General features: G+C 46.0%; 1 protein-coding gene across 1 annotated transcript in view; it reads left to right on the top strand.

The window, feature by feature from the left end:
- The window catches only part of LOC137424630 (synaptopodin-like), a 69,413-nt gene extending 55,759 nt beyond the window's left edge, over positions 1-13,654 (top strand). The window contains exon 2 of the mRNA XM_068112287.2: positions 9,088-13,654. Coding sequence (XP_067968388.2) covers positions 9,088-11,924 — 2,837 coding nt within the window. The 3' untranslated portion in view covers positions 11,925-13,654. The remainder of the gene's footprint in view (positions 1-9,087) is intronic.
- The last annotated feature ends 9,977 nt before the right edge of the window (positions 13,655-23,631 follow it).

Genomic DNA, 23,631 nt, shown 5'->3' with positions numbered 1-23,631 from the left:
GCAATGCAGTGTTAACTAGTGGAAAACAGAGCCTTAACCTAATACACAGAATAAGGAAATAACTACCAACAAGGAGGAAATCTATGATTGGCTAACGTGATTGTATATGACCTAACTAAGGGACGCCCTTTGACCTTTATACACAACTGGAGGAAGGAGGGTGATATTTTTTTATAACAAAAAAAAAACACAATTCTCATTTCCACAACACTGCACCCTCCTCCTCTTAGGCACGTCCCGGGCCTATTACTTTTACTTTTAGTGTGGCACGTAGGTGTAGTTCCCTCTACATTTAACCTGACCCTGAGTGTGACAGTTTTAAAACACAAATAAGTATGTCCCCCTGCTGCATTGCACCCTACCTAACAGACTCACGCCCACAGCTAACCGAATTGCGGAATTGTCTTCAAACTAAAACACTTACGGTGGGGGCGCATTATTTACAACGACGCTATTTTATTTACAAAACGCAACCCAGGACCTGTGATTGTTCTTTTGGGGGGGGAGACAGCTTGCCCTGCATCGACGCACCATGAAGCACCCAAAACCGCACCACAACACCATCAAGCACCAATCGGTGCACAGTCACCACAGTTCAATAATAAAAATGAACCCAACAAACCCTGGTGCTGGTCTTCCTCTTCGGCTCCATCTGCTGGCCATGGTTCTTCCAGATGTTGTCAACTTCTTTGCTGGCTGCCTATTTGCAATAATAAAAGCAAGCACAAAACGTGTCAGTTTTTATTTATTTATGGACCACAGGGCCGACTATTGTGGTTCACCTGTGTGGCATCGGTGCCCTGTGACCAAGGTCCGCCAGCGAGATCTCGGGCCTTCATGGCCGGTTCCAGCAGAGGGGCCATGCCCCAACCCATGGGGTCCATCAGTGGTGCTCAGCCACAGACATGTGGTCCATAAGGTGGTGCATCGATGCAGACAGCTGTGGTTGCGAGAGTTCGGACGCACAATGGCGGACTCCCGCACGCTCCCCTCGGCGCTCAGTGGTGCACAGTCCTCGTGTGGGAGACAAGGGGGGGAAAAGACAGGTGAGCGAGGGGTAAGGTCACAAGGGGTACACCTCAAACAAGGCAATGCAAGGCGAGGTGCGTTTGGAGACGGAGCGGAGAAAAGCTCGTCCCTACCGTACGTCACCCCCCCCTGTCACCTACTCTACCCTTGCTCTTACCCCATATTTACAACAATCTACACATTACACTCCACCTTACAAATCCGTCGCTATCGTCACGTCTTCCCCATATTTCCCCTACACCAAATTCGCCTTTACTCCCACTAGTTCAAAATTTGCCATCACCAATTCATCATCAATCCTCATAAGGAGGGAGAGATGGAACACAAAGCACAATGTCACACCCACGTCATGATGCTTCTCACATTTCAAACATTTGCACAATAAAAATAATAAAAACATCCATGGCATGGTGTGGAGTAGCGTCACCCCAGGTGAGTGGATGCAGATGGTGCGAGGAGATTTCCATCCTAACTATCCTCTAACTGACATTAACACACTTTACTTTACCCGGGGTCTTCCCTGCCAATCCATTGGCAATCTTACTCGATGCGGTTTTAAGAACCAAATTCCCATGGACCAAACTGTGGTGCTTCTCAATTTGGGGTCTCACTCCCCCGGTTGAACTCCCTGTGCCCTTGCACAATTTCCGGGCTGGGTCGTGCAGCTCTCCCATCAGGTCTACCCACCTGCACACCTCCACCACTGTAGTTGCCTCCGAGCTTACCTGCTCCTCACCCTAACCTATCTAACTGGGGAAGGCCCTCCTTGGCGCTTATCCCACTCGGTGCCCTCTCTGGCACTGGGCTACCCGGGTCCGTCCTCCGGATCCTCGTCCCCATCCACAACAACTCTACCGGCTCCCAGAGCCCACCTGCGGCCTCACCTGGCCGACATCCTCACAGTGGTGGAGTGCCCAATCAACTACACATACTAACAGGCTACACGCCCAGCCATTTCCACAACACTAATGCACCCATTCAACCATCATTCTTCCACCACGCACCACAGATGCCAATATCCAACCACAATTTACCTGTACCCTCTACCTAACTCTTAAACTACCCTCCCCGGGTATTCGTGATGGGGGTCCACTCTTCCCCCATTCACACCTTCGCACCATCCACTCCACTCCACAGTTTCCACCATACTCACTCCATACCATCTATTCCATACTCCATATATTCCACACTCCATGTATTCCACACAACCATTCTCCATACACCTGCAGTTGCACACCTGTGCACTCTCACCTGGTGCCACCTGCACCCTCCTTCCTCCCTGGACCATTTTGTCAACACAACACACATCACCATCACTCACTCATACACTGCTCCATACACCTGTTCAGTTGCACACCTGTGCAATCTCAATCGTTCCTTACTCACTGCTCCATACACTTCCACGCTCAATACACTTCTGAATACATTTTTACACACACACACGGCATCATCTGACCTACCCGTTGCCCTGCTAAAACTCGCGCTTCCCCGTCGCCCCTTTAAACTATTGCGCTCCCTCGTCATTATAATCCAAACTAATCTACCTGCGTCCCCACTACAGGTATCATTGTCACTACCTAACTTTACCGTTACCTATGGTCATCTTCTCTAGATCCCTACACACGATATCCTAACCCTCCCGGGCTAGTTTTCACTGCCATAAACCCCATAACTAGTGCTCCTTTGCCCCCGCTGTTAGGGATGGCAGAGTTGCCATCCCATCACATCGGGTATCTCTCACTACCAATTTGGCACATCAAATTTCAGCCAATTAAAAATTTGCAAATCACTACCAATCATCTGCCAATCATCACTCTGCCAATCCTTGCCAATCATCAAATTTTGCTTTTCAATTTCGGGTCCAAAACACTATCATCATTACATGTCTACTCACTTGAGCCTCTCGGTGCGCCAATTCATTTCCAAAGCTCGGCTTCGCAAAGCCGAGCAATGAACGCGGGTGGTTTGGTCGCCTGCAGGTTTAATCCGTCCGGCTTTCAGTTCAAGGGAGGTGGTTTGGTTGGGCCGAGATTCCACGCACCATCTCGGCGCGGCACCTTGCGGCCCCGGGCCCGATGGCTCAATCTCGCCCGGTCGGAACCCCGCCCCCGCCAGGGGGCACCGGTCCGCTTCCTCATACTCGCCCTTGAACCGGACCGGTCGCCTCGCCCGACAAGGCCCGGACTCGACCGTGCGGGGCGGGGCCAGGCCCGAATCGTGCGCGACGCTCCGAAGCAGGGCGATGCAGCATCGATCCGCGCGAGGCTTCGCATCCAACAAAGCGCGCCCCGCGCGAGGCTTCGCATCCAACAAAGCGCTCCGCGCACCAAGCGCCCGCTATCCGTCGCCCTAACTGCTAACCCGGTCAACGTCGATGCTTCACTTGCATGCTCACACCACGCGACCCGTTTCACACTCACAAAGCCCGGCGTTCCAACGCCGTCCGTACATTCCACACACTCCGTCCATTCCACCAATGCACTCCCTGTTACGCACCACACCTCTCGCGCACCTTCTTGCGCATACCCACCGTTCGCACACCTCGGTCCACACCTCTCCTTCGTTACGTCCTCCGTAACACTCACCATGGGCGTGCACTCTTGCATCCACCCACTACCGCGCTCCGATGTGCTCCCTCGCACTCGCGCCACAACCAACTCAGGTGTGCTTTCTCGCACACCCTCGCCGTTCATCCCATACGTGCATCCTCGCACCCGCTCCACCACCAACTCACTCCTCGTGTCACACTCCGTACACCCCGACGTGCATTCTCGCTCGCACTCGGTTTCACTCCCACACTTTAAAACACACCCACTCGCCGACGCACACTTTTTCCTCACACGCGCGCCATTTTCACTCACACGGGACCCTTCACCAACGCCCGGGTGCCATATTGACCCCTATCGCGCGACAATTCTCTTCGCGCCAAACCCCCTCTTACAAAATCTCCCGGCACCACATACACCCCAGCCCGTCTCACCTTTGGGGTTCTTCTTCCTCCCTGCACCAACACCTGCAAATCTTTATAAGGATTAATGAGCACAGCATCGTGATGTGAGCATGGACTTTGAGCAATTTCCATTCCTTCCTCCAGTTGTTGCTCTTCTAAATCCCTGGTCTCTCCAATTTCAATTACCACTACTTTTTCTTTATTCACCTCAACGACCGCTGGTTTTAATAAAATTTTCCCTCCTATCTCAGCGGTCGCCGGCTGCCCCAAACCCCGGGTCGCGATTTCTATACCCGTCATTTTACCTGTGCTTTGCTCTACCTCGACCGTCGGCGCCCATAAATTTTCGTCTTCCAATTCAACCTTCCCCGGTGCTCCCGACATTTTTTTATCCAATTTGACGGTCGTCGGCTTTTCCACATCTCGCGTCTTGTCCCTTGTAGCCCTGGTCAACTTGGCTACCCTTTGCTCCACCTCGCTCAATCTGCGCTCCTCGACCCGCGTTACCTCCTCATGCACCCTTGGGACCTGCTCGCCCGACTTGCGCCTCATGTCCTCCATCATTTTTTTATTATCCCTTTTTGCCTCTGCTATCCGTTTTTCCACTTCACACCTGGATTCCTCCCTCAATTTTTCCAGATCACACCCGGATTCGTCTGACATGGCGTCCCTCTTCCAATTATACATTGACTCTTCCATAGAGGCCCTCATTTGTGCCAGAAAATGCACCCAGTTCATCGGCGCCGCGGGCGCGCCCGCTGCGGTCACGTGCGCGGCGCAATTTGGTGCTGCTGCAACCTCGTGCGAGGAGGAGCGCCATCTCGTGTGCCTGAAGCCTCCGCAACCCAATGCGTATTGCGCTCCGCCATTACTCCCAAATCCTCCCCGGGGTCCTGGGTCGATTCTACCCCCCCTAACTCTACCCCCACCAGAATCCGATCGCCTTGACTATCCATGGCACGACTCAATTTGGGATTTTACAAAACAAAATTTCGGCCCACTCGTAATTTGAGCGCGCAAAGCGCTTCAGGTCCGTATCTCACGCCCAGACACCAATTGTTACGGGACCCGACGTCGGCCTCGGTTCCCGTTATCGAGGGGGGATTAAGCCCCTCGTCTGTTACTGACCGACGTGGTCCCGGGGGTATGACGCCATGCCCGGTCAGCGTTGGGTAGGGTTTTAGGCCCACAAGTCCTATGACCTAAATACCAGCGCTTTCCGGTACGCGAAGGAACACCCCCCGCTCATGGCCGCAGCGTAATGGATGTTGCGCCGAGCGAAGCGAACTGCGGCGTGAGCTGTTTACCAAGACTAGACCCGATTCCTTAAACATTGGCCAAAATCGTGCCACAGGTGTCCAATAAGGGAAATCACAAAGACGACATGGATGTGAAGAAGAGGTAGATGAAGGCAAAGGTTTGAAAATGCTACTATATTTATTCCTACTATTTACAGGACCAAAATAACCAAGGAAGAAGGAAAGATAATAAAATAAAGACAGAAGGAATCAAGGAGACACAGTGCAACGCTAGCTTACCTACAGTCTTAATTATACCCAGGACGAGACACACAAAACGGACGACAATCAAACTCACACGAATGGGGAAATGAAGGCAGGAACGATTGGCTGGAAGGACGGGAAGGTCCAAGTGGTCCACAGAGCTGGAAGGATGCGGGTGGTGGCCGGTGGGTGTGATCCCGGCTCGAGTTGAGCAGCCGCCGACTCTCCCCAATTGTCTCCGCACGGCGACGTGGCTTCTTGGCCGCAACTGCCGTCACCGCCGTCGACGCTCCAAGCTGCGGTGGCTAAACCTGCCGTTGGTTCAAAGCTGCGGTTTGTTCACAAGCTGCGGTGGACTCTTTTGTGCAACTCTTTCCCTCAATATCCTGCTTTTTTTGCCGCCGTGGGGACGTCGCGTGCTTTTTCCGGACTCCTCCTCTGCCGTATCTTATCTCCGTAGCTCATCTGGACTCATCTCTGGTGGGGGCGTCTCCCGCGGGTTATATATAGCCCCACCCTTGAACCTTTTCGAACCTCCCCGATCGCTCTTCCTCCGCCCTCTCAAGCCAAACCCCTCGTGCTTGGTTGGTCGGCAAGGGCCGGCTCACTCCTCCCCTCTATGATGAGGTAGAGACACGCCTTTCTTCTCTGAGCCGACCGCGTGCTCAATGGAGGCAAATGCAGTTGGCAGTAAAGGCTTTAGGAATGGGAATGAAGGGGAATCTACTCTCTGTGAATTCGGTGCAATGCAGTGTTAACTAGTGGAAAACAGAGCCTTAACCTAATACACAGAATAAGGAAATAACTACCAACAAGGAGGAAATCTATGATTGGCTAACGTGATTGTATATGACCTAACTAAGGGACGCCCTTTGACCTTTAAACACAACTGGAGGAAGGAGGGTGATATTTTTTTACAACAGAAAAAAAACAATTCTCATTTCCACAACAATATATATATATATACATACATACATATATATATATATATATATATATATATATATATATATAGATATATATATATATATATATATATATATATATATATATATATATATATATGTGTGTGTACATATATATATTAGTAGTAAGTACGGTATATAGATTAATAATAAATCCCCCTCTAGATCTATACTCTGGCATAAAAGCAGAACATGTAGAATTTTGTAATGTAATTGTTGAAGGATTGTTCCAGCATTCATTCAAAGAGCCTTATGTGGCACGAGGGATGTGTAGAACACCTGAATGAAATTTACCATTTAACATAATTATCGTTCGTCACATGCACCTCATGCACCCTTAGGTTTTTACAGGTGACAATAGGCATTCTGAGTAAATTTGAAACAGCCTTCCCGACATACACCAGCATGTGGAACACAAACCTCTGCCAGGCTGAACAGTTTATGTTTTGTATCCCACTGATAGGTCAAATCCGGATCCAAATCTTCACCAAAATCTGATCATTTCATCTCTATCACCTACTCAACCTCTCCACTACGTTTCGTCCAAATCTGTCCACAACGTTTTGAGATATCTTGTTCACAGACAGACAGATAGACAGACAGACAAACAAATAGACAGACAGGGGTGTAAACATAACCTCCATCCACCTTCAGTGGCAGAGGTAACAATCCATTACAATGCCGAGTTTATCAGAAAATGAGAGGAATCAAAATATTGGAGACTTTCAAGTAGCGTCTTCCATTAGCCATGTTCCACGGCTCTTTAACGTGAGGAGATGAACTGTTTATGACCTCCGAAGATGGTATCAAGCCACCGGATCAACAACAGACATGCCAAGAAGCAGACGTCCCAGGATAATGATCCCCGCTCAAGACCGATACATCAGTACAACCCATCTATGCAGTCGGTTTCAAACTGCCCAGAACACTGCAAACACAGTCCATGGACCTCCATGTGGATTGCTGATGGAGGTGGACATACCTGCTATTGAGATCGCTGCTTCCATGTTGGATCTCCATATGAAAGTATTCGCCAAAACACAGCATTACGTGATTGGGTCACAATTAAATGAACATGTAATTATTCAGCATCACATCTGTGTCCTATGATGTCACTTTAAGTAAATCATGTCAACAACAATTATGTTTTCTTTTTTAAAATTTTTTTAAGGAAGAGAAAATATTTTTCATCCCTCACCTAGCTCAGAACTAACACTCAGGACTGTATTATTCATCCAGCTAATAATTCCCCTCTAGATCTATTATACATTCCATTGCCATGTACAACAGACACCTCCATCTATCTCAGGACAAATTATATTTCAGAAAGTGCAAAAGGGTTCTATATTTTCTTTTTCTGCCCTAAAAGATTCATGAAAGTAACTTCCCCATTCCAAGAAACAACTTTTACAACACGACATTCTAGAATACCTGTACCAGTCAATAAAGTTGAGATCATTTGCTTGCAATAATTCCTGATGCACCTTGCTCAGGGGGGACAAAGTTGTCGAGCAGATGGAAGCTGTAAAACACGTAAGTGGTTCTTCCGTCGAGATTATAACCATGAAGTGGTCTTACAGTGAGTCCTATCAAATTGATATGTGACATCAGGCCCTCGTTTCCTCATCGTATTGGCGTGCTCCAAAAATACACGACTGCAGAACAATATGGTCTCACGTCACACCCGTATATAGTAAACCCGCAGTCGGAGTGACAGCGATACGTGCCCTTGCTACCGTTATATCTCAGCTCGTTCCGGTCCAGACAACAGCCATTCTGGCCGGACTGGCGCTCCAAGCACAGTGTGAGCAATGGAACCCGAGTCACCTGATGTGAGTGAAAATATCTTAGGTTTGTTGGGTTTTTTTTTTTAAAGGTATGCACAAACAAGGAAGATGTATATGTACATTATTATGACCTCGACAGATTCAATGAATATCTATTTTAACCCAAGATAGGTGTACCCCTGGGTATGACAGAATGGGTATACCCAGGGCTACACCTATCTAGGTTTAATGATAAGGTTCAACTTGGTGTTTATTAATTTTTCACGGTGCGTGTTGTCACAGGCTTTTTAAGTTTTGCGTTGCGCAGTCCCTTGCTTGTGTGTGGTCAAATTCCATGCATGAATCAGCATTGTAGTGCTGTTTTCACCTCGGTTATATGGCCACTCGTTTTGCCAGAGTTGTGAAAAAATGTTGTGACTAACTCACTGGGCTTTTGTCTGACTCTCTGATGACTCTCTATCATTCTCTTGCTGCGGTATAACCTCATGATCATACACAAATCAATTAATCAGTTCCAAAAGGCACTATTCCCCTAAGATGTTTCCACCATCATTTTCGGCAAGGTTATAAGTTTCCAGTAAGGTTACACCAAAAATAAATGTGTTGTGCTATGGAAAAAATTTAAATAAAATTTTTTATTAAAGGTCTGAAGGGATGCTTTTTAGACCAATAAGTTGTTACTTTTCAACCACGGTTTAGAAACTATGAACTATTTTCTCTGTTTTATGTTAAAACTTCACATTTTGCATAAACACTGTTTCCATGCGTGAAAAGAGTATTAACAACGTACCATCGGTGGTTATATTTGTGGGAATGTTGTTGTAATCAGATTTTTTTTGCCACGTTGTGCACAGAGCTGAATCGAAGTGAGAACTCTTCAGAGAAGCAGGTGAAGGAAGCCAAAAGCAAGTGCAAGACCATTGCATCGCTCCTCACCGCCTCTCCGAACCCTAACTCACGTGGTGTGCTTATGTTCAAGAAGCGGAGACAGAGAGCTAAAAAGTTTACTCTCACCAGCTTCGGAAACATTGAGAAGGTTGCGTTTGCAGTAGCAACAGAAGGAACGGATGAAGAATCTCTCCCCACAACAAGCGAGTCTGAACTGGAAGAAGAAGAGGAACGTGGTGTGAAGGAGCGCCGTGGAGTAGCCAAATCAAAATTCGAATCCATCGGTAGTGTGCCGGATATTGTGCCACGGCTGCCAACTGCAGCTAAACTTGAAAGCGACTTTGGAAATCTGCAGGCCACTGCGATGATGGTACAGCAGAACTTGGAGGAAACTCAAATGTGTAATGGGACAACAGAAGCACAAAGTGATGAGTGGGTGTTTTATGGTATTGATGAGAATGGTGCTGCAGTGTTGAACAATGCAGAACAAGCCCAAACAAGGATTGCAGAGATGGAGTCACCGCAACTACAACAAATCCACCCTCAAAAATCCCAACGTTCTCAGTGTAAAGAAACTGATGGAGAAGGAAACCATCAGGTGACAGTTGGTAAAAGACCAGACTCCATTTCCATGACTCTTCCATGTTCCGATTACCAGTCTACAAATTCTCAAACCTATGGACTTGGAACATTGAGTAATGTGACACTGAAAGCCCCACTTAGTTGCAATTCCACCATTGGTGGCATCAAGTGCAAACCGGCTCTACAGGTGCTTAATAGGACAGCCAGACCTTTCACTCCAGGAGTTTCACAAGAAGCAGCAGGAACTCCACTCAGCCCGCTTTCACCAAGGTCCAAGCAATTTCAGGCAATGCAACCCCAGCGCCATGGAAAAGGTTTCCCATCTGAGCAAGAAAATTCAGGTGTTTGCAATAATAGTATTCTAGGTACTGTATCCACAAAGGTCCAAAATGCTAAAACAACCAGCTCCAAGCAATGCATTTACCAAAAACCGGCTGCTCGAATACAAACCAATGTTGAGCCTCAATTCCAGCCTCCGGCAAATGCTGCGAGGATGCATCCTCCTCCTACGCCCCGTCAAACACATATTCATGAAGCATTGAGCAAATCAAAAGATGTACCCAGAATAATGAAGGTGGCTAGTGGGATAAACGAACCTCAACAAACCCAAAGGTCACCGTGTCATCCCATTGCTCCATCAGTTTCTAAAAGCATTTTGACATCTTCCCTTAATAGAAACGTCTTTCCTGATGGAGATGATAAATCTGCAATGACAACGTCATTACATCCATCTGACTCACCTTCACCTCAAAAAGATGCCACCTCTGATGGCAGTACAGTCACACCTTTCTCTCCAGAGCCACCTCCTGAAATCTCATCCAGAGAACAGCGAATCATCATCCCAGCAGCGCGTACGGGTATTCTTCAAGAAGTGAAAAAACGTAACGAGAGAAAACCAGACAAAGCTAAGATGTTTACATTCAAGGAAGTCCAAAAGAACTCTCCCAATCCAGATCTCCTGTCACTTGTCCAAAATCTCGATGATAAAGGAAAAGGTCTGGATGTTGAACATGAAGACGACTCTTTGGGTTTGGGTGCTGAAGCAGCCAATTTCAGCCAGGTACACAAAGCAAATAAATCTCCTCCACCTGTTGCCCCAAAGCCCGTGGCAATGACCAATCAGGATTCGTCAAAGATATACAACTCTCATTCCACATCAGTTAGTCCAGGAACTGCTCATAATTGTACTCCAGCCATAGGAAGCCCACTTGCTCAGTCATTGGCTGAGACCTATACATTTGGCACCACTACACGAGTAGGACCATCATTTCCAAGGAAGATGGATCCACCGCCTTCTCCGTCTGTGCTTTCATGCAGAATTGCAGAGATGAAAGGAAAAGGTGCCGAGCTCTTTGCGAGGCGACAAAATCGCATGGAAAGGTTTGTGGTAGGTAATATTCCTGAAGACCCTACGGTCAATGGCCGTGGGCCTTCTCCCACACCTTCATTGCCAGCTTCCTGGAAGTACTCATCGCAGATCCGTGCTCCACCACCCATATGTTATAATCCCATCTTATCACCATTCTACCCACCTGCAGCTGTAGCTAAGGGCAGGCAAGGTGGAGGTGCGACCAGGATAGCCACAAAACCACCAGGGAAAGGCAAAGGTGGATCAAAGTGCAAGATGGAGAAGATGGACATAATGAAACATCAACCATATCAGCTCAACTCAGCCATGTTCACTTACTCTTCCAAAAACACGGCCAAGGTGAAAGCCATTCCCCAGATGCCTGCCTCAACTCAGTCAGTCGCCGAACCACGTAGAAGCTTCTCCAATGTCCATCAGAAACCTCCCATCAGTGTCACATCACAGTTGCAAATGGAAGTTCGTGGGGTGCCAGCATCTCAGAATGTCAATTCTGAATCTTCTATCATCATATTGCCACAAAATCAACAAGATCGTCAATCTACAGGGCCTGTGCAATCTCCCACCTTAATTCAAAAACAGCCAAATTTTGAACACCTTCAAAACCAGTCACGACGCTCTGCTCCCTGTATAACAACTCGACAAGGCCCTGTCACGGCGATAGTGAGCCCCGTTAAGGTGACCACCACAGACGAACGGCAACTTGGCAGGGTCGGCCCAACTCCTTTTATAGCGGGCCTTGACCACTCAGCCAGACAGAGCCCATCTCTCTACCAAGCTCCAAGACCGACCTTCTCGGCCAAAACGTCTGGCGTGAAGCCACGTGTGTGGCAGCCACAGGCAGGGCAGCCCTGAAAAAACCCCGGAGCTTTCAACAATATGCATTTCATATTAGACTAGAATTTGCAGATAAAGCTAGCGGACTGCTCAATATCGATGTTGAATTTGAGAATTATTACGTCGTTTAATTGTCATGGCTGTCATTTTTAACGTGAACAAATGTGCAATTGGGCATCCTGTAGAGTATACATCATGTATGAATTTGTTGGAAGAGCATTCAAAATATGGTCTTGGACAATTGTGAGTATCTCGTTCATCGACCTTTCGAACGTTCCTCCCACGTAGGATAGCTATATTCGCAAATATAGTCCAAGAGTAACCCATTATTGTCGGCTATGTGCTACATTAGAGGAAATTTCATGTATTAACTATATCAGCAACGGTACCCGCCCTATGGGCGGGGCTTCAATTGGGAGGCGGGGCTTCAATTGGGAGGCCCAAATGAAAAGGCAAAATATCAGAAATTGAAGGGTTTTTTTTTATTTTAAACGATTTATATAAACATCCGTTAAATCATATCATACGCAAATCATCAAAATCTAAACAGTATTTGTAGAATTTCAATAAAAGCCGCATCACTGTTCATATCAGTAAATATTATTCCATCGTGTTTGGAAAAATTGGAAAAACAAATTGATAAATTGGAAAAACAATATAGCCTATTTTACTCCAAGGGGTCCCAGGATTACCCACCCAAAATATCGTTGCGATCGGTTCAGCCGTTTTTGCGGTACCTGGGAACAGACGGACAGACGGACAGACAGACAGACAGACGGACAGACGGTGAATTACAGTAAGATGTAATTGTATTTTTTTTGCTTATTCAAACAGCACGTTTGTGTTTTTCATGAGGTCTGTGCATGTAACAACCACAAGACAAGTGTGCGAGTGTTTCCATCAAAGTCCACCATTGTAATTGCTGTACTTATCTCATACTATAAATGTGACATTTACAATAGTCCAATGAGCTAACAGCATTTCTGTGAGTGTGACATGTGATCTTGTTAAAGGAAGATGGTGGTTTTCATGGCAAGATGAGAGAGATACACCCCGCATGGTTTTATTTGCAGACAAGGGAGCAAAGCGAAAGGACCTTTGATCTCTGTTAGCAGACTTTAAGTGAGCGTACAGTATTGGAAATGTTTAGCAAGGTCAGCCCAGTTCTTTTACAACTTGTGAACGCATTTATTAGTTTAAGAGCCAGTAGGTGGGATGATGGGTTCAAATATACACCTTCAAGTCGATGTGACAAGCAGGTGATGTGAAGTGAGTACCTGGCACGTGACAGAACTGTGACAGCAAAATGCACTGCAATTTTTTTTTTCTTTCACATTTTGATGCACTTTGAGAAAAGGTTCGAGGGCATCTACATTATGGTAGATTGCGAAGAAATGATTTAAGAAAAAGGAGGAGGAAAAGGGGAGGTCAGGGTTTTATGTAGGAGGGGATGAAACATGGGACGGAAAGCCAAATGTATGAGCAGTTTGGGAGAGGAGTGGGAAGTTTGGGAGGGGGAGGGTGTTAAAATTCCGCCATTTTTGTACATAATATGTAGATGTTTTTTTTTTGGTAACAAACTATTCAAAATCAAAGTATGCTGTGAATAGGTGAGTGCATTCTATGTTAATATAGCGGTTTCAGTTTCCATTTGTGTTCTTTTATTATCAGAAACCGAATCTGTAGTTGGGAAAGTTTCTTTTTTGTTTGAAGCATGAAAGTAAACCATAAACTCGAATCGAATTTTCTGCTTGTTTTGTTGTTCTTTTTTTTATTACATCAGTATCAATCTCACATCCAGTCACAGCCATGAATATATTACTGATGGTGTTGTTGATGGGATAGTTTTAGAGGTAGCACCCTTGAGCTGTCTAGACTGCATATTGCAATCCCGATCCGACTATAAACGATCGTGCTATTGCTTTGCAGGTAGGGTGCTGCATCAGTGAGTACGCCGTCCATTAAAGCGTGTCCTATCTGCCAACATTTGCTGGAGGATGTAAAACATCGCACATCTTTTGCAAGAATAGGCCATTGTGAGCTGGAAGCCTGTGGCGAACTTCAAAATTCCTGCCCTGGCCTTCATCACCCTGAAATGAAGGATTGACCTATCCAGGGGTAACTCTCAGTCTCAGCCAGGGAAATGTTCACCACTTGTGGGCACCCCGATGCTCTGCCAAGAGTGTGGGCATATCTATACCTACCTTAACACGAGGGCTTCGGCGAAAAAGGCTCTAAACAGTGTGGATTTCAATCAACTAGGAGCTACAGGAGGTCTAATCCAAACTTTGCATTTAATTTTTCTTGAATATATCAATATTCCAGCTGGTTACGTTGGTATATGCAGGGAACAAAAATGCAAAAACGCAAAAGACGAATTAAACAAAAACAATTTGACAAACTAGAAAGAGCAATCAGAGATTGCAGACTCGCGCCAGAACGTGTTTGTAGTGTTTTAAAAGGCTTTTGTGTTAAAACAAATATGGCGGCCGAACCACGTGACTGATGACGTCATCAAAAAAATTCTCCATCCATTTATCCCTCGATGACGCTCAAGAAATATCATCTTGTTTGGATGAAGTTTTGTACTTGTCGAACTATGACTTCATAATGGAGGCACCTATGACATCATCATTAACACATTTTATTCCCCATGGAGAGTTCTTTACAATGAGCCATGTCTCAATTTTTTCTATGCAGCGCTTTCGGAGATATAGAGGTGCAAGGTTTTTCGGGTTTTCCAAGATGGCGCCCATACCACGTGACCTATGACATCATAATTGTCATTTAAACATTCTACAGGTGGAGGAGCACCTATGGTGAAAATTACCTGTCAATCGGACCAACGGTTGCAGAGAAAATCATATTTATTCTGTGCGGACAAACAAACAAACAGACAGACAGACAAACAAACAAACAGACAGACAGACAAATACAGACAGACAAACGGACTCAAATGCAATACCCTCTCCTCTAGCGAGGGTAACAAGACAAACACTTTTAAAGCTATGCAGTGTAGATTGATGTTTATGATAAGGTCAAAAAGTGTTTACAATTTATAACTCCAAAGAGCAATCGGAGATTGCAGAACCTCGCCAGGACATGTTTTTAGTTGTGTTTAAGACTTTTGTGTAAAAACAAATATGACGGCCGAACCACGTGACAGATGACGTCATCATTATTATTTATTTTTTTCTCCACCAATTTATCGCGACATTACGCTCAAGAACTTTCATCTTGATCGATGAAGTTTTGTTCTTGTCGAATTATGACGTCATAATGGAGGCACCGATGACATCATCATTAACATGTTGTTCCCCATGGAGTTATTACCTCTGCCACCAAAGGTGGATGGAGGTTATGTTTTCACCCCTGTCTGTCTGTTTGTCCGTTTGTCTGTCTGTCTGTCCATTTGTGAACAAAATATCTCAAAAAGTTGTGGACGGATTCCGACGAAATTTGGCAGAGATGTATCGTATGTGACAAGGACGAAATGATTAGGTTTTGGTGAAGATCCGGATTCTGATCCGGCTACTAGAATTTTTAAAGTGATTCTTCACCATTGAGTGATGGGGCCAAAAACGATACATAGCAGGATATCTCAAAAAATTGTAGACCGATGGTTTTGATTAAATGTGATTCTGTGTTGTGATTCTCTGGTCTACTCTGGATACAAAACGTAAACTGTTCACCTGGCGGAGGTATGCTCTCTACTGAGTGCCGTTCTAGTTTACAATGAGCCATGTCTCAATTTTTTCTATGCAGTGTTTTTGGAGATATGGAGTTTTTCGGTTTTTCCAAGATGGCACCCGTACCACGTGACCTATGATGTCATAATTAGCATTAAAATATTCTCCAGGAAGAGGTGCACCTATGGTGAAAATTTCCTGTCAATCGGACCAATGGTTGCAGAGAAGAGCATATTTATTCTGTGCGGACAAACAGACAGACAGACAAACAGACTGAAATGCAACACCCTCTCCGCTGGTGAGGGTAACGAGAACAGCACTCAGTCGAGAGTATACCAGTAGAGAGGCTGAACAGTTTATGTTTCATATCTCATCGATCGGCTGGATCTGGATTCGGACCTGAACCAAAATCTAATTTGCTTGTTCTTTTTGCCTAACCAACTCATCCCCCAAGTTTTGTTAGAATCCGTCCACAACTATTTGAAATATCGTGCTATATATCGTTTTTGGTCCTATCACACGATGGTGAAGAATCAGTCGAAAATTCTCCTATTCGGATCCGTATTCGAATCTTCACCAAAATTGAATCAATCTTTCCTTGTCACACCCGCAACCTGTCCACCAAGTTTCAAACAAATTCGTCCAGAACATTTTTAGACATTGCGCTATATATCTTTTTTTTTGCCCTATCTCTCAGAGCTATGGCTAAGAGTTAGGGCTAGGTATTAGGGCTACGTGTTAGGGCTAGGTGTTAGGGCTAGGAGTTAGGGCTAGGAGTTAGGGCTAGGTGTTAGGGCTAGGAGTTAGGGCTAGGATTTAGGGCTACGAGTTAGGGCTAGGAGTTAGGGCTACGGGTTTGGGCTAGGTGTTAGGGCGAGGAGTTAGGGCTAAGAGTTAGGGCTAGGAGTTAGGACTACGTGTTTGGACTAGGTGTTAGGGCTAGGAGTTAGGACTAGGAGTTAGGGCTAGGTGTTAGTGCTAGGTGTTAGGGCTACAAGTTAGGGCTACGAGTTAGGGCTAGGAGTTAGGGCTACGTGTTAAGGCTACGTGTTAGGGCTAGGAGTTAGGGCTAGGAGTTATGGCTACAAGCTAGGGCTACGAGTTAGGGCTAGGAGTTAGGGCTAAGAGTTAAGGGAAGGAGCTAGGTCTAGGAGTTAGGGATCTTGGTTTCTTTCACATTTTTTCTACTTTTTCATATTTCTCCTTATTCATTCTAATTTTTGCTTGTTCTTTCTTTCTCTCTTTCTTTATATATCTGTCCAAGGAGAAGTGAATTATTGCAGAGATTTTTCTGGAAGGTTCACTTGGCTGCGCCTGGATGGGTTTGAGGGTTGTGGAGTAGCGGCTGAAACCCAAATCCTTTCCAGGTTCCTCCTGATGACTCCATCTTTGCCCTTTGCTTATTTGTGTTCCTTCTAATGATTCCAATGTAGTATTTGGTTTTCCATTTCATCTCAATGGTGAAGAAACTCCTTGGATCCAGATCTGAATCCGGATCTTCACCAAAATCTAATCATTTCGTCCTCGTCACACACCCAACTTCTCCACCAAATTTCGTCCGAATCTGTCCACAATTTTTTGAGACATACTGGTGAAAACATAACATCCATCCAGCTGTGGTGGAGGTAATAATAAAAGGGTGTGTGTGTGTGTGTGTGTGTGTGTGTGTGTGTGTGTGTGTGTGTCCTCCATGACTCCAAAACCATGAAAGCTAGTGGCTCCAAAGTTTGCATGCATACTTTTAGAAGTCTAAGGTAGTGCATGAATGAATGCTGGGTGTTCGGTTGTCTTAAAATTCCCTTTTTGAGATGATTATAACGAGGTGCTTATAACAAAAACAACCAAAAAAAACCTTACCAAAATGGCGTTCGGCAATATTGGTCAGCCCACTGTTACATCGCTGTGTTCTTAAGCCGCCATTTTGTTTCGGCCTATTGAAACGTGCCTTACCTTGCAACCACGATGACCTCTCATGGACTAATTGAAGCATATAATAAAAATTTGGATTCAGCTTTGAGGATAGGGTCCTCTTGACTAAATAAGTCTTGAACTCTGGTGTGAAATCTGAAAAGTTTAACAACGTTAGTGATTCTTACAACAAAGTGTATATCTTTTACTCAGCTTTTAGGAAGGCTGTCCTTCCTCCTTTTAAAGCATTAAACTTAACTTCTTCTACTGTTCCAACAATTGTATTGTGAAAAAAATATAAAGGAATGTGCCCAAAGTGTAACTTTATTGAGTAAAACGAAAGTAATTAACCAGCAGTAATTGAGTGCAATTAAAATAATTAGCAGCTAGATCGACGGCAAGGCTTCCACAGTCAAATTCAAAGAAGGCAAGATAAATTGAATTCAAAGAACTAGCAACGGTACTCGCCCCATGGGCGGGGCTTCAATTGGGAGGCCCAAATGAAAAGGCAAAATATCAGAAATTGAAGGCTTTTTAATTTTAAACGATTCATATAAACATCCGTTGAATCATATCACATGCAAGTCATCAAAATCTAAACAGTACATGGCGCCCATTTTGAAAAAAGATTGAATTCTGCAAAACGGAAACGGCCGCTACACGTCTTTCTCAGTCGCACGTTTATGTGTGAAGAGTGCGCACCGAATCTGTAACACGGAAGCGGCCGCGACACCTGTTTCTCAGTTGCTTTGCACACGCTGCCATGTTACTTCGGAGCCGCACGAATATATTGGAAGAGTTCGTCAGGAGTTGATCTACTCTCTCCTGGTACCTAGAATAAACAGTATTTGTAGAATTTCAACAAAAGCCACATCACTGTTCATATCGGTAAATATTATTCCATCATGTTTGGAAAAACTGGAAAATTGGAAAACTTGGAAACCTTGGAAAAACAATATAGCCTATTTTACTCCCAGGGGTCCCAGGAATACCCACCCAGAATATCGTTCCTTTCGGTTGAGCCGTTTTTGCGGTACCTTCGAACGGACGGACGGACATTTGGGGAATTATAGTAAGATGTGGCCATCCTCCTGCTGTGCATATAGTCTATTTAATTTATTTCCTTCCTTTAAAAAGTAGAAAGTGCACCGATGGACGAACACCGAGCAATGGTTCGAGTACCAGCACGACTTTTTTGGTTGCCGCGGAGTTTCAAGGTAAACATTTGGTCCTTTGGGGTTGTTTATACTTTACTGCAATGGAATTTCGAAGTGTGTGAGTGTGTCTGTGTCATGTGAGTTGTTATCTCTATTTGTGGGTTTCACAAGGTGGAACGGAGTCCTCCCAGGTCTCAAAGTATTTACCTGTGTGTGTGTGTGTGGTCATTGAGCATAGCATATCATCTTCTTTGCTAACCCCATCCTCCCCTCACCTTTCTCTTTTTTTCTCCCACCACCCCTTTTTCTCTCCCCAACCCTCTGTCTTCCCACCCCTCCTCCCTCATTCTCCCTCTCTCCCTCACTCCCCTCCTTGCACCACCTCTATCACTCACACCAGTGTACAGTATAGCGAAATGTGGTGAGGTTTCACTCTCCCACCCTCCTTTCTCCCTCCCTCCCCTCCCCTTAACCACCCCACCCATCTCCCCCTACCCCTCTCCCTCTCTCTCTCTCTCTCTCCCTCTCTCACCCCACCCCTTCCATCATCCCCAATCACCCCTCTCCCTCTCCCTCTCCTCCCCACCCCTCCAATACCCCTCCCTCTCTTCCCCATCCTTCCCCACCTCTCTTATGCTCCACTCCTCTCTCCCCTCTTAATCCCTCCCCTCCCCCTTTCCACTCTCCTTCCCTTTTCCACCTCTTCCACTCCCCATACCTCTCACCATCACCTCCACCCGTTCTCCTCTCCTTGTCCTCCCCCCTCTCCTCTTCCCTCTCTCCCCACTCTCCTCCTCCCTCTCCCCCCACTCTCCTCTCCACTTCTCGTCCTCTCCTACTTCACACTCACCTCTGTCTCTCCCCTACCCATTTCCCCTCCCTTCTCCTCCCCCCTCCCTCTCCCCTTCTCATCTCCTTGCCCTCCCCCTTCTCTCCTCCCTCTCCTCTTCCCTCTCCCCCCACACTCCTCCTCCCTCTCCCCCCACTCTCCTCTCCACTCCTCTTCCTCTCCCACTTCACACTCACCTCTGTCCCTCCCCTACCCATTTCCCCTCCCTTCTCCTCCCCCTCCCTCTCCCCTTCTCCTCTCCTTGCCCTCCCTCCTCTCTCCTCCCTCTCCTCTTCCCTCTTCCCCCACTCTCCTCCTCCTCTCCCACCCCTCCTCCTCTCCCACCCTCCCATTTCACACTCAACTCTGTCTCTCCCCTACCCCTTTCCCCTCCCTTCTCCTCCCCTGATCCCTTCTCCTCCCTCTCCTCTTCTCTCTCCCCCACCCCTCTCTTAATATTCCTATCACAAAGCGACTCTGCATTTCCCAGCAATGCCGAGCACATTTGCTAGTTCACAATAAGCCCCATATTCTATGCACAACCTAATCCTTATCGGAGCTGACAGGATGGCCTCGAGTTACAAACACTTGCCTCTAAATTGTTAGCCTGGGTTCGAAACCTGACCCAACTCTAAACCACCATCCTGGTGTTACACAGGCAGGGTGGTCTATCAGTGTGTGCCGTGCATCAGATAGATGCTAAATTATAAGTCCCGTCTGTCGGCATTAGTTGGTGGACTTGATCCTCACTTAATGTCGTAGTTGCGTTCTCGTAAAATGTGACGTTAAGCGAATCACATTTTACCATCTTGCTATAATTCACCAAATGTCCGTCCGTCTGTCTGTCTGTCTGTCTGTCCATTTGAAGGTACCACAAAAACGGCTGAACCGATCGCAACGATATTTTGGGTGGGTAATCCTGGGATCTCCTGGAGTAAAAAAGGCTATATTGTTTTTCCAATTTCAGCTTTGGCCTCCAGCATTTTCAGGTTTGGATTCCCGCATAACGTTATTTTCCAGGGTGCCGCACAAACGACTGCACCGATCGCTGCACATCTGCACCGATCGGACTCGGTGACCTCGGACAAAGACCTTTTATAAGGACATGGGTTGAATCCATGCTTGAGAGAATGCCAACCCCCTCCCCGCCATCACGGCCGTCTCTCCAACTCACAATCCCACGAGATATGCGGAAAGGACGACCCAAAACCAATTATCTTCTTTTAGATTCGTATATAAACATCATTAAAAGTAAATAATGACCTCGGCCAAAGTTCAAACGATGTGGGTTTAATCTCTACATGAGAGAATTCCACATAGCTATTTGGGCGGTGTATAAGCCAACAGATCGCTGTCTCCATCGATCTTGCCAAGGCCGTAGCACCTATCGGCTCAAAATCCTTTTAACTGTTGACTTGGTAGTTTCTACAATGAAGGAAACATTAACAATGTTGTTAAAAGTTTATTTTGTGATTAATTTGTGATTGGAGTTATGTTGTTTGGAATGAAAAAAGAGATATCGAGTTCAAGTGAATGACGACATGCCGTGATGGTTTCTACTTTCGGAACGTGAACTTCGTGGATCACCATATGCAGATTCGCCACGGACCCACAATCGATGTTTCTATATGTGAACGTACCCGATTGTTTGTGAACGGGTATGTTTTTCATCGAAGTCCTTCACGAACTTGCTGTCCATGTCTGATGTGCGACTGAAGGTGCTACAGGAATGTGGAATTTATTGGTTTCATGCTTTAGCATTCGCCGTATCTGCATTGCCTGTTTGCTTCTGGCCTCCCACCCGTGCATAGCACGGGTATCTCACTAGTAACAATTAATGTATAAACTGGAGTGAGGTTCTTTTGAACAATTATCATAAAAAAAGAACATTAAAAGTTGAAAAACTCCACATGCATCGTACATTCCTAAATGAAATAACATTTTAAAATAAAAGAAGTTTCTAAATCCATACCATAAGAGAGCCGTTTGTGTGTGTGTGTGTGTGTGTGTTTGTGTATGTGTATGTGTGTGTGTGTGTGTGTGTCTGTGTGTGTGTGTGTGTATGTGTGTGTGTGTGTGTGTGTGTGTGTGTGTGTGTGTGTGTCCGCATCTATATATTTTCACTTTAAAAATGGTTTTCTCTGCAGCCGCTTGTCTAATCAATGTGAAACCTTAAACATAGGAGGAACTCCCCCATGGAGAATGTTTTATTGCTAACTATGATGTCATCAGTCACATGGTTTGGCAGCCATATTGGAGTAAAGAAAAAAATTTGGACATCATTTTCTCTGGAACTGCTCAACGAAATAAAAATGAAGCTTGGCAAATGCCATCAACCCTCCATGCGGTATATAGGGTGATAACAATGATGCCATCAGTGAAGTGGTATTGCAGCCATATTTGGTTGAATTGAAATCCTTTTCCAACTAGAACGGCACTCGTAGAGCACATGGTCTCGCCTTGCGTGTTCGTACTGAACAAAAATAGTGTTATGGCGCCGGATTTCAGGATTTACTTATGAGGGGGAGCCTCGGTTTCCCTTGGACTTACCGGGCCTGAGGCCACCGAGCACGGATAACTCCATTTCATGGCCGGTTGTTAATCAACCGCGAGTGCCAATTAGTCTACCAGGTGCCCCAGGCTCCTCCGTCGAATTACCGCTTACCTGAAGGTACGTGGTTTTCCAATCGGATCTCGCACCTTCCGTTATGTACTGATCTTATCTTATGATCTTAACTGGATGCAGCCGAGCAACTGCCAGTGCCCACCGGATATGCAGATTAGAACCAATTAGTTGGCAATTGGAATTAAAATATCCCAGGCTAACACTCGGTACGGACGGTGCTAGAACAATGAAGGAAAGAATGGGAACAGACGGATCGGAAGAACAGTTCAACAACAGGGGATTGATTGACCATGCGAATGCGGGGCCAAGGGAGAGCATACAGTGCATTACAAGCAATTAATGAGCAATCGATCAAAAAGGGGGGTGCAAAAATGTACAAGGTGGGCAATTGCAAGCAATTCAAGGTTTAAGCAATGTACATGCAAAAAGGACAGGGAAAAGAGCAGTGCCATACCAAACCTATACCTTACCTATCTAAAACACAGTGCAAGGGCCCATCAGAAACATCCATGGAGGGTAGAGAGAAAAGAGAAATAGAGCAGAATAAGGTGGTTTTGACCTCTTTGCTCACCGTGCGTGGGCTGTCATGCCTGTGCTGCCCATACGCTAAGGGAGTGGGTAACAAAGAGCAATACTGGTTAGTATCTAAGAAGGTGCATATTGTAGAAATGCAGGTGAGGTGCGAAGAGGAGACTGAAAAGAGGTGCATCGCTGTGAGTTTGTTTTGAAAAGAACAGTTGGCAGTAATGCTTTCGTTGTTGAGCTCCTGCATCCAAAGTAGACTATTTGAAGAAAGAGATAGAGAGAACATGTGAGGAGGCAGACTTACTTAAGCATGTGGGATGAGAGACCTTAATGTGTATGCATGTGATAATTGGCTTGGCCCGAATGAACGCGCCCTGCACGCACCTGCTTCGCTCACTTGCCCAGCGCTCCATCCCACCAATGGCAAGGCCATGTGGGGGCGGAGCTTGGATGTGGATTAAAAGCAATGCTAGGCATGGCTAACGACATTTGCAGTGTGGCTATTGCTGTACGCCCGATCTGAGCGTTGACAGCGCCAACGGGAGATTCCAGCCACGAACATGCCCATTCTTCCTCTTAGCTATGCCACGCCCTGGAGCTCCCCAAATAACATAGGGGTAGCGTCTTTTGCTGTGTTTGCTGAGCGTGAATGGGCACCGGGAACTCAGTTACTTCTACAAGTGAATGGAGTGTACCAAGCCCATTAGTGGATATTTGCTCTTAGTGCTAATGAGGTCTGAAGAGGGAGGCTCAAACGACCCACCTCCTCCGTCGCCTCACGCTGTCTTTCCCTTGTTCTGAGGGCGGTGGCGGGCATCTACCGTGATTGCGATAGTCGAGGTGGTTGAAGCGGTAGTTGAGGAAATTGAGGCAGTAGTCGTGGTTTGTTGAGGAATCACGGTTGGTCATACTGAGGTGGGGGCATAGAGAGCATGTGCAGTGAACTTCTGTAATGTTCAAATGAAGTGAAGTGTTAATAAAAGTGTTTCAA

The sequence above is a fragment of the Myxine glutinosa genome, chromosome 4, assembly GCF_964187855.1.
Source record: "Myxine glutinosa chromosome 4, kmMyxGlut1.1, whole genome shotgun sequence".
NCBI lineage: Eukaryota > Metazoa > Chordata > Myxini > Myxiniformes > Myxinidae > Myxine > Myxine glutinosa.
Note: the sequence above shows the minus strand (reverse complement) of the source record. Positions and strands in the feature narration are given on the sequence as shown.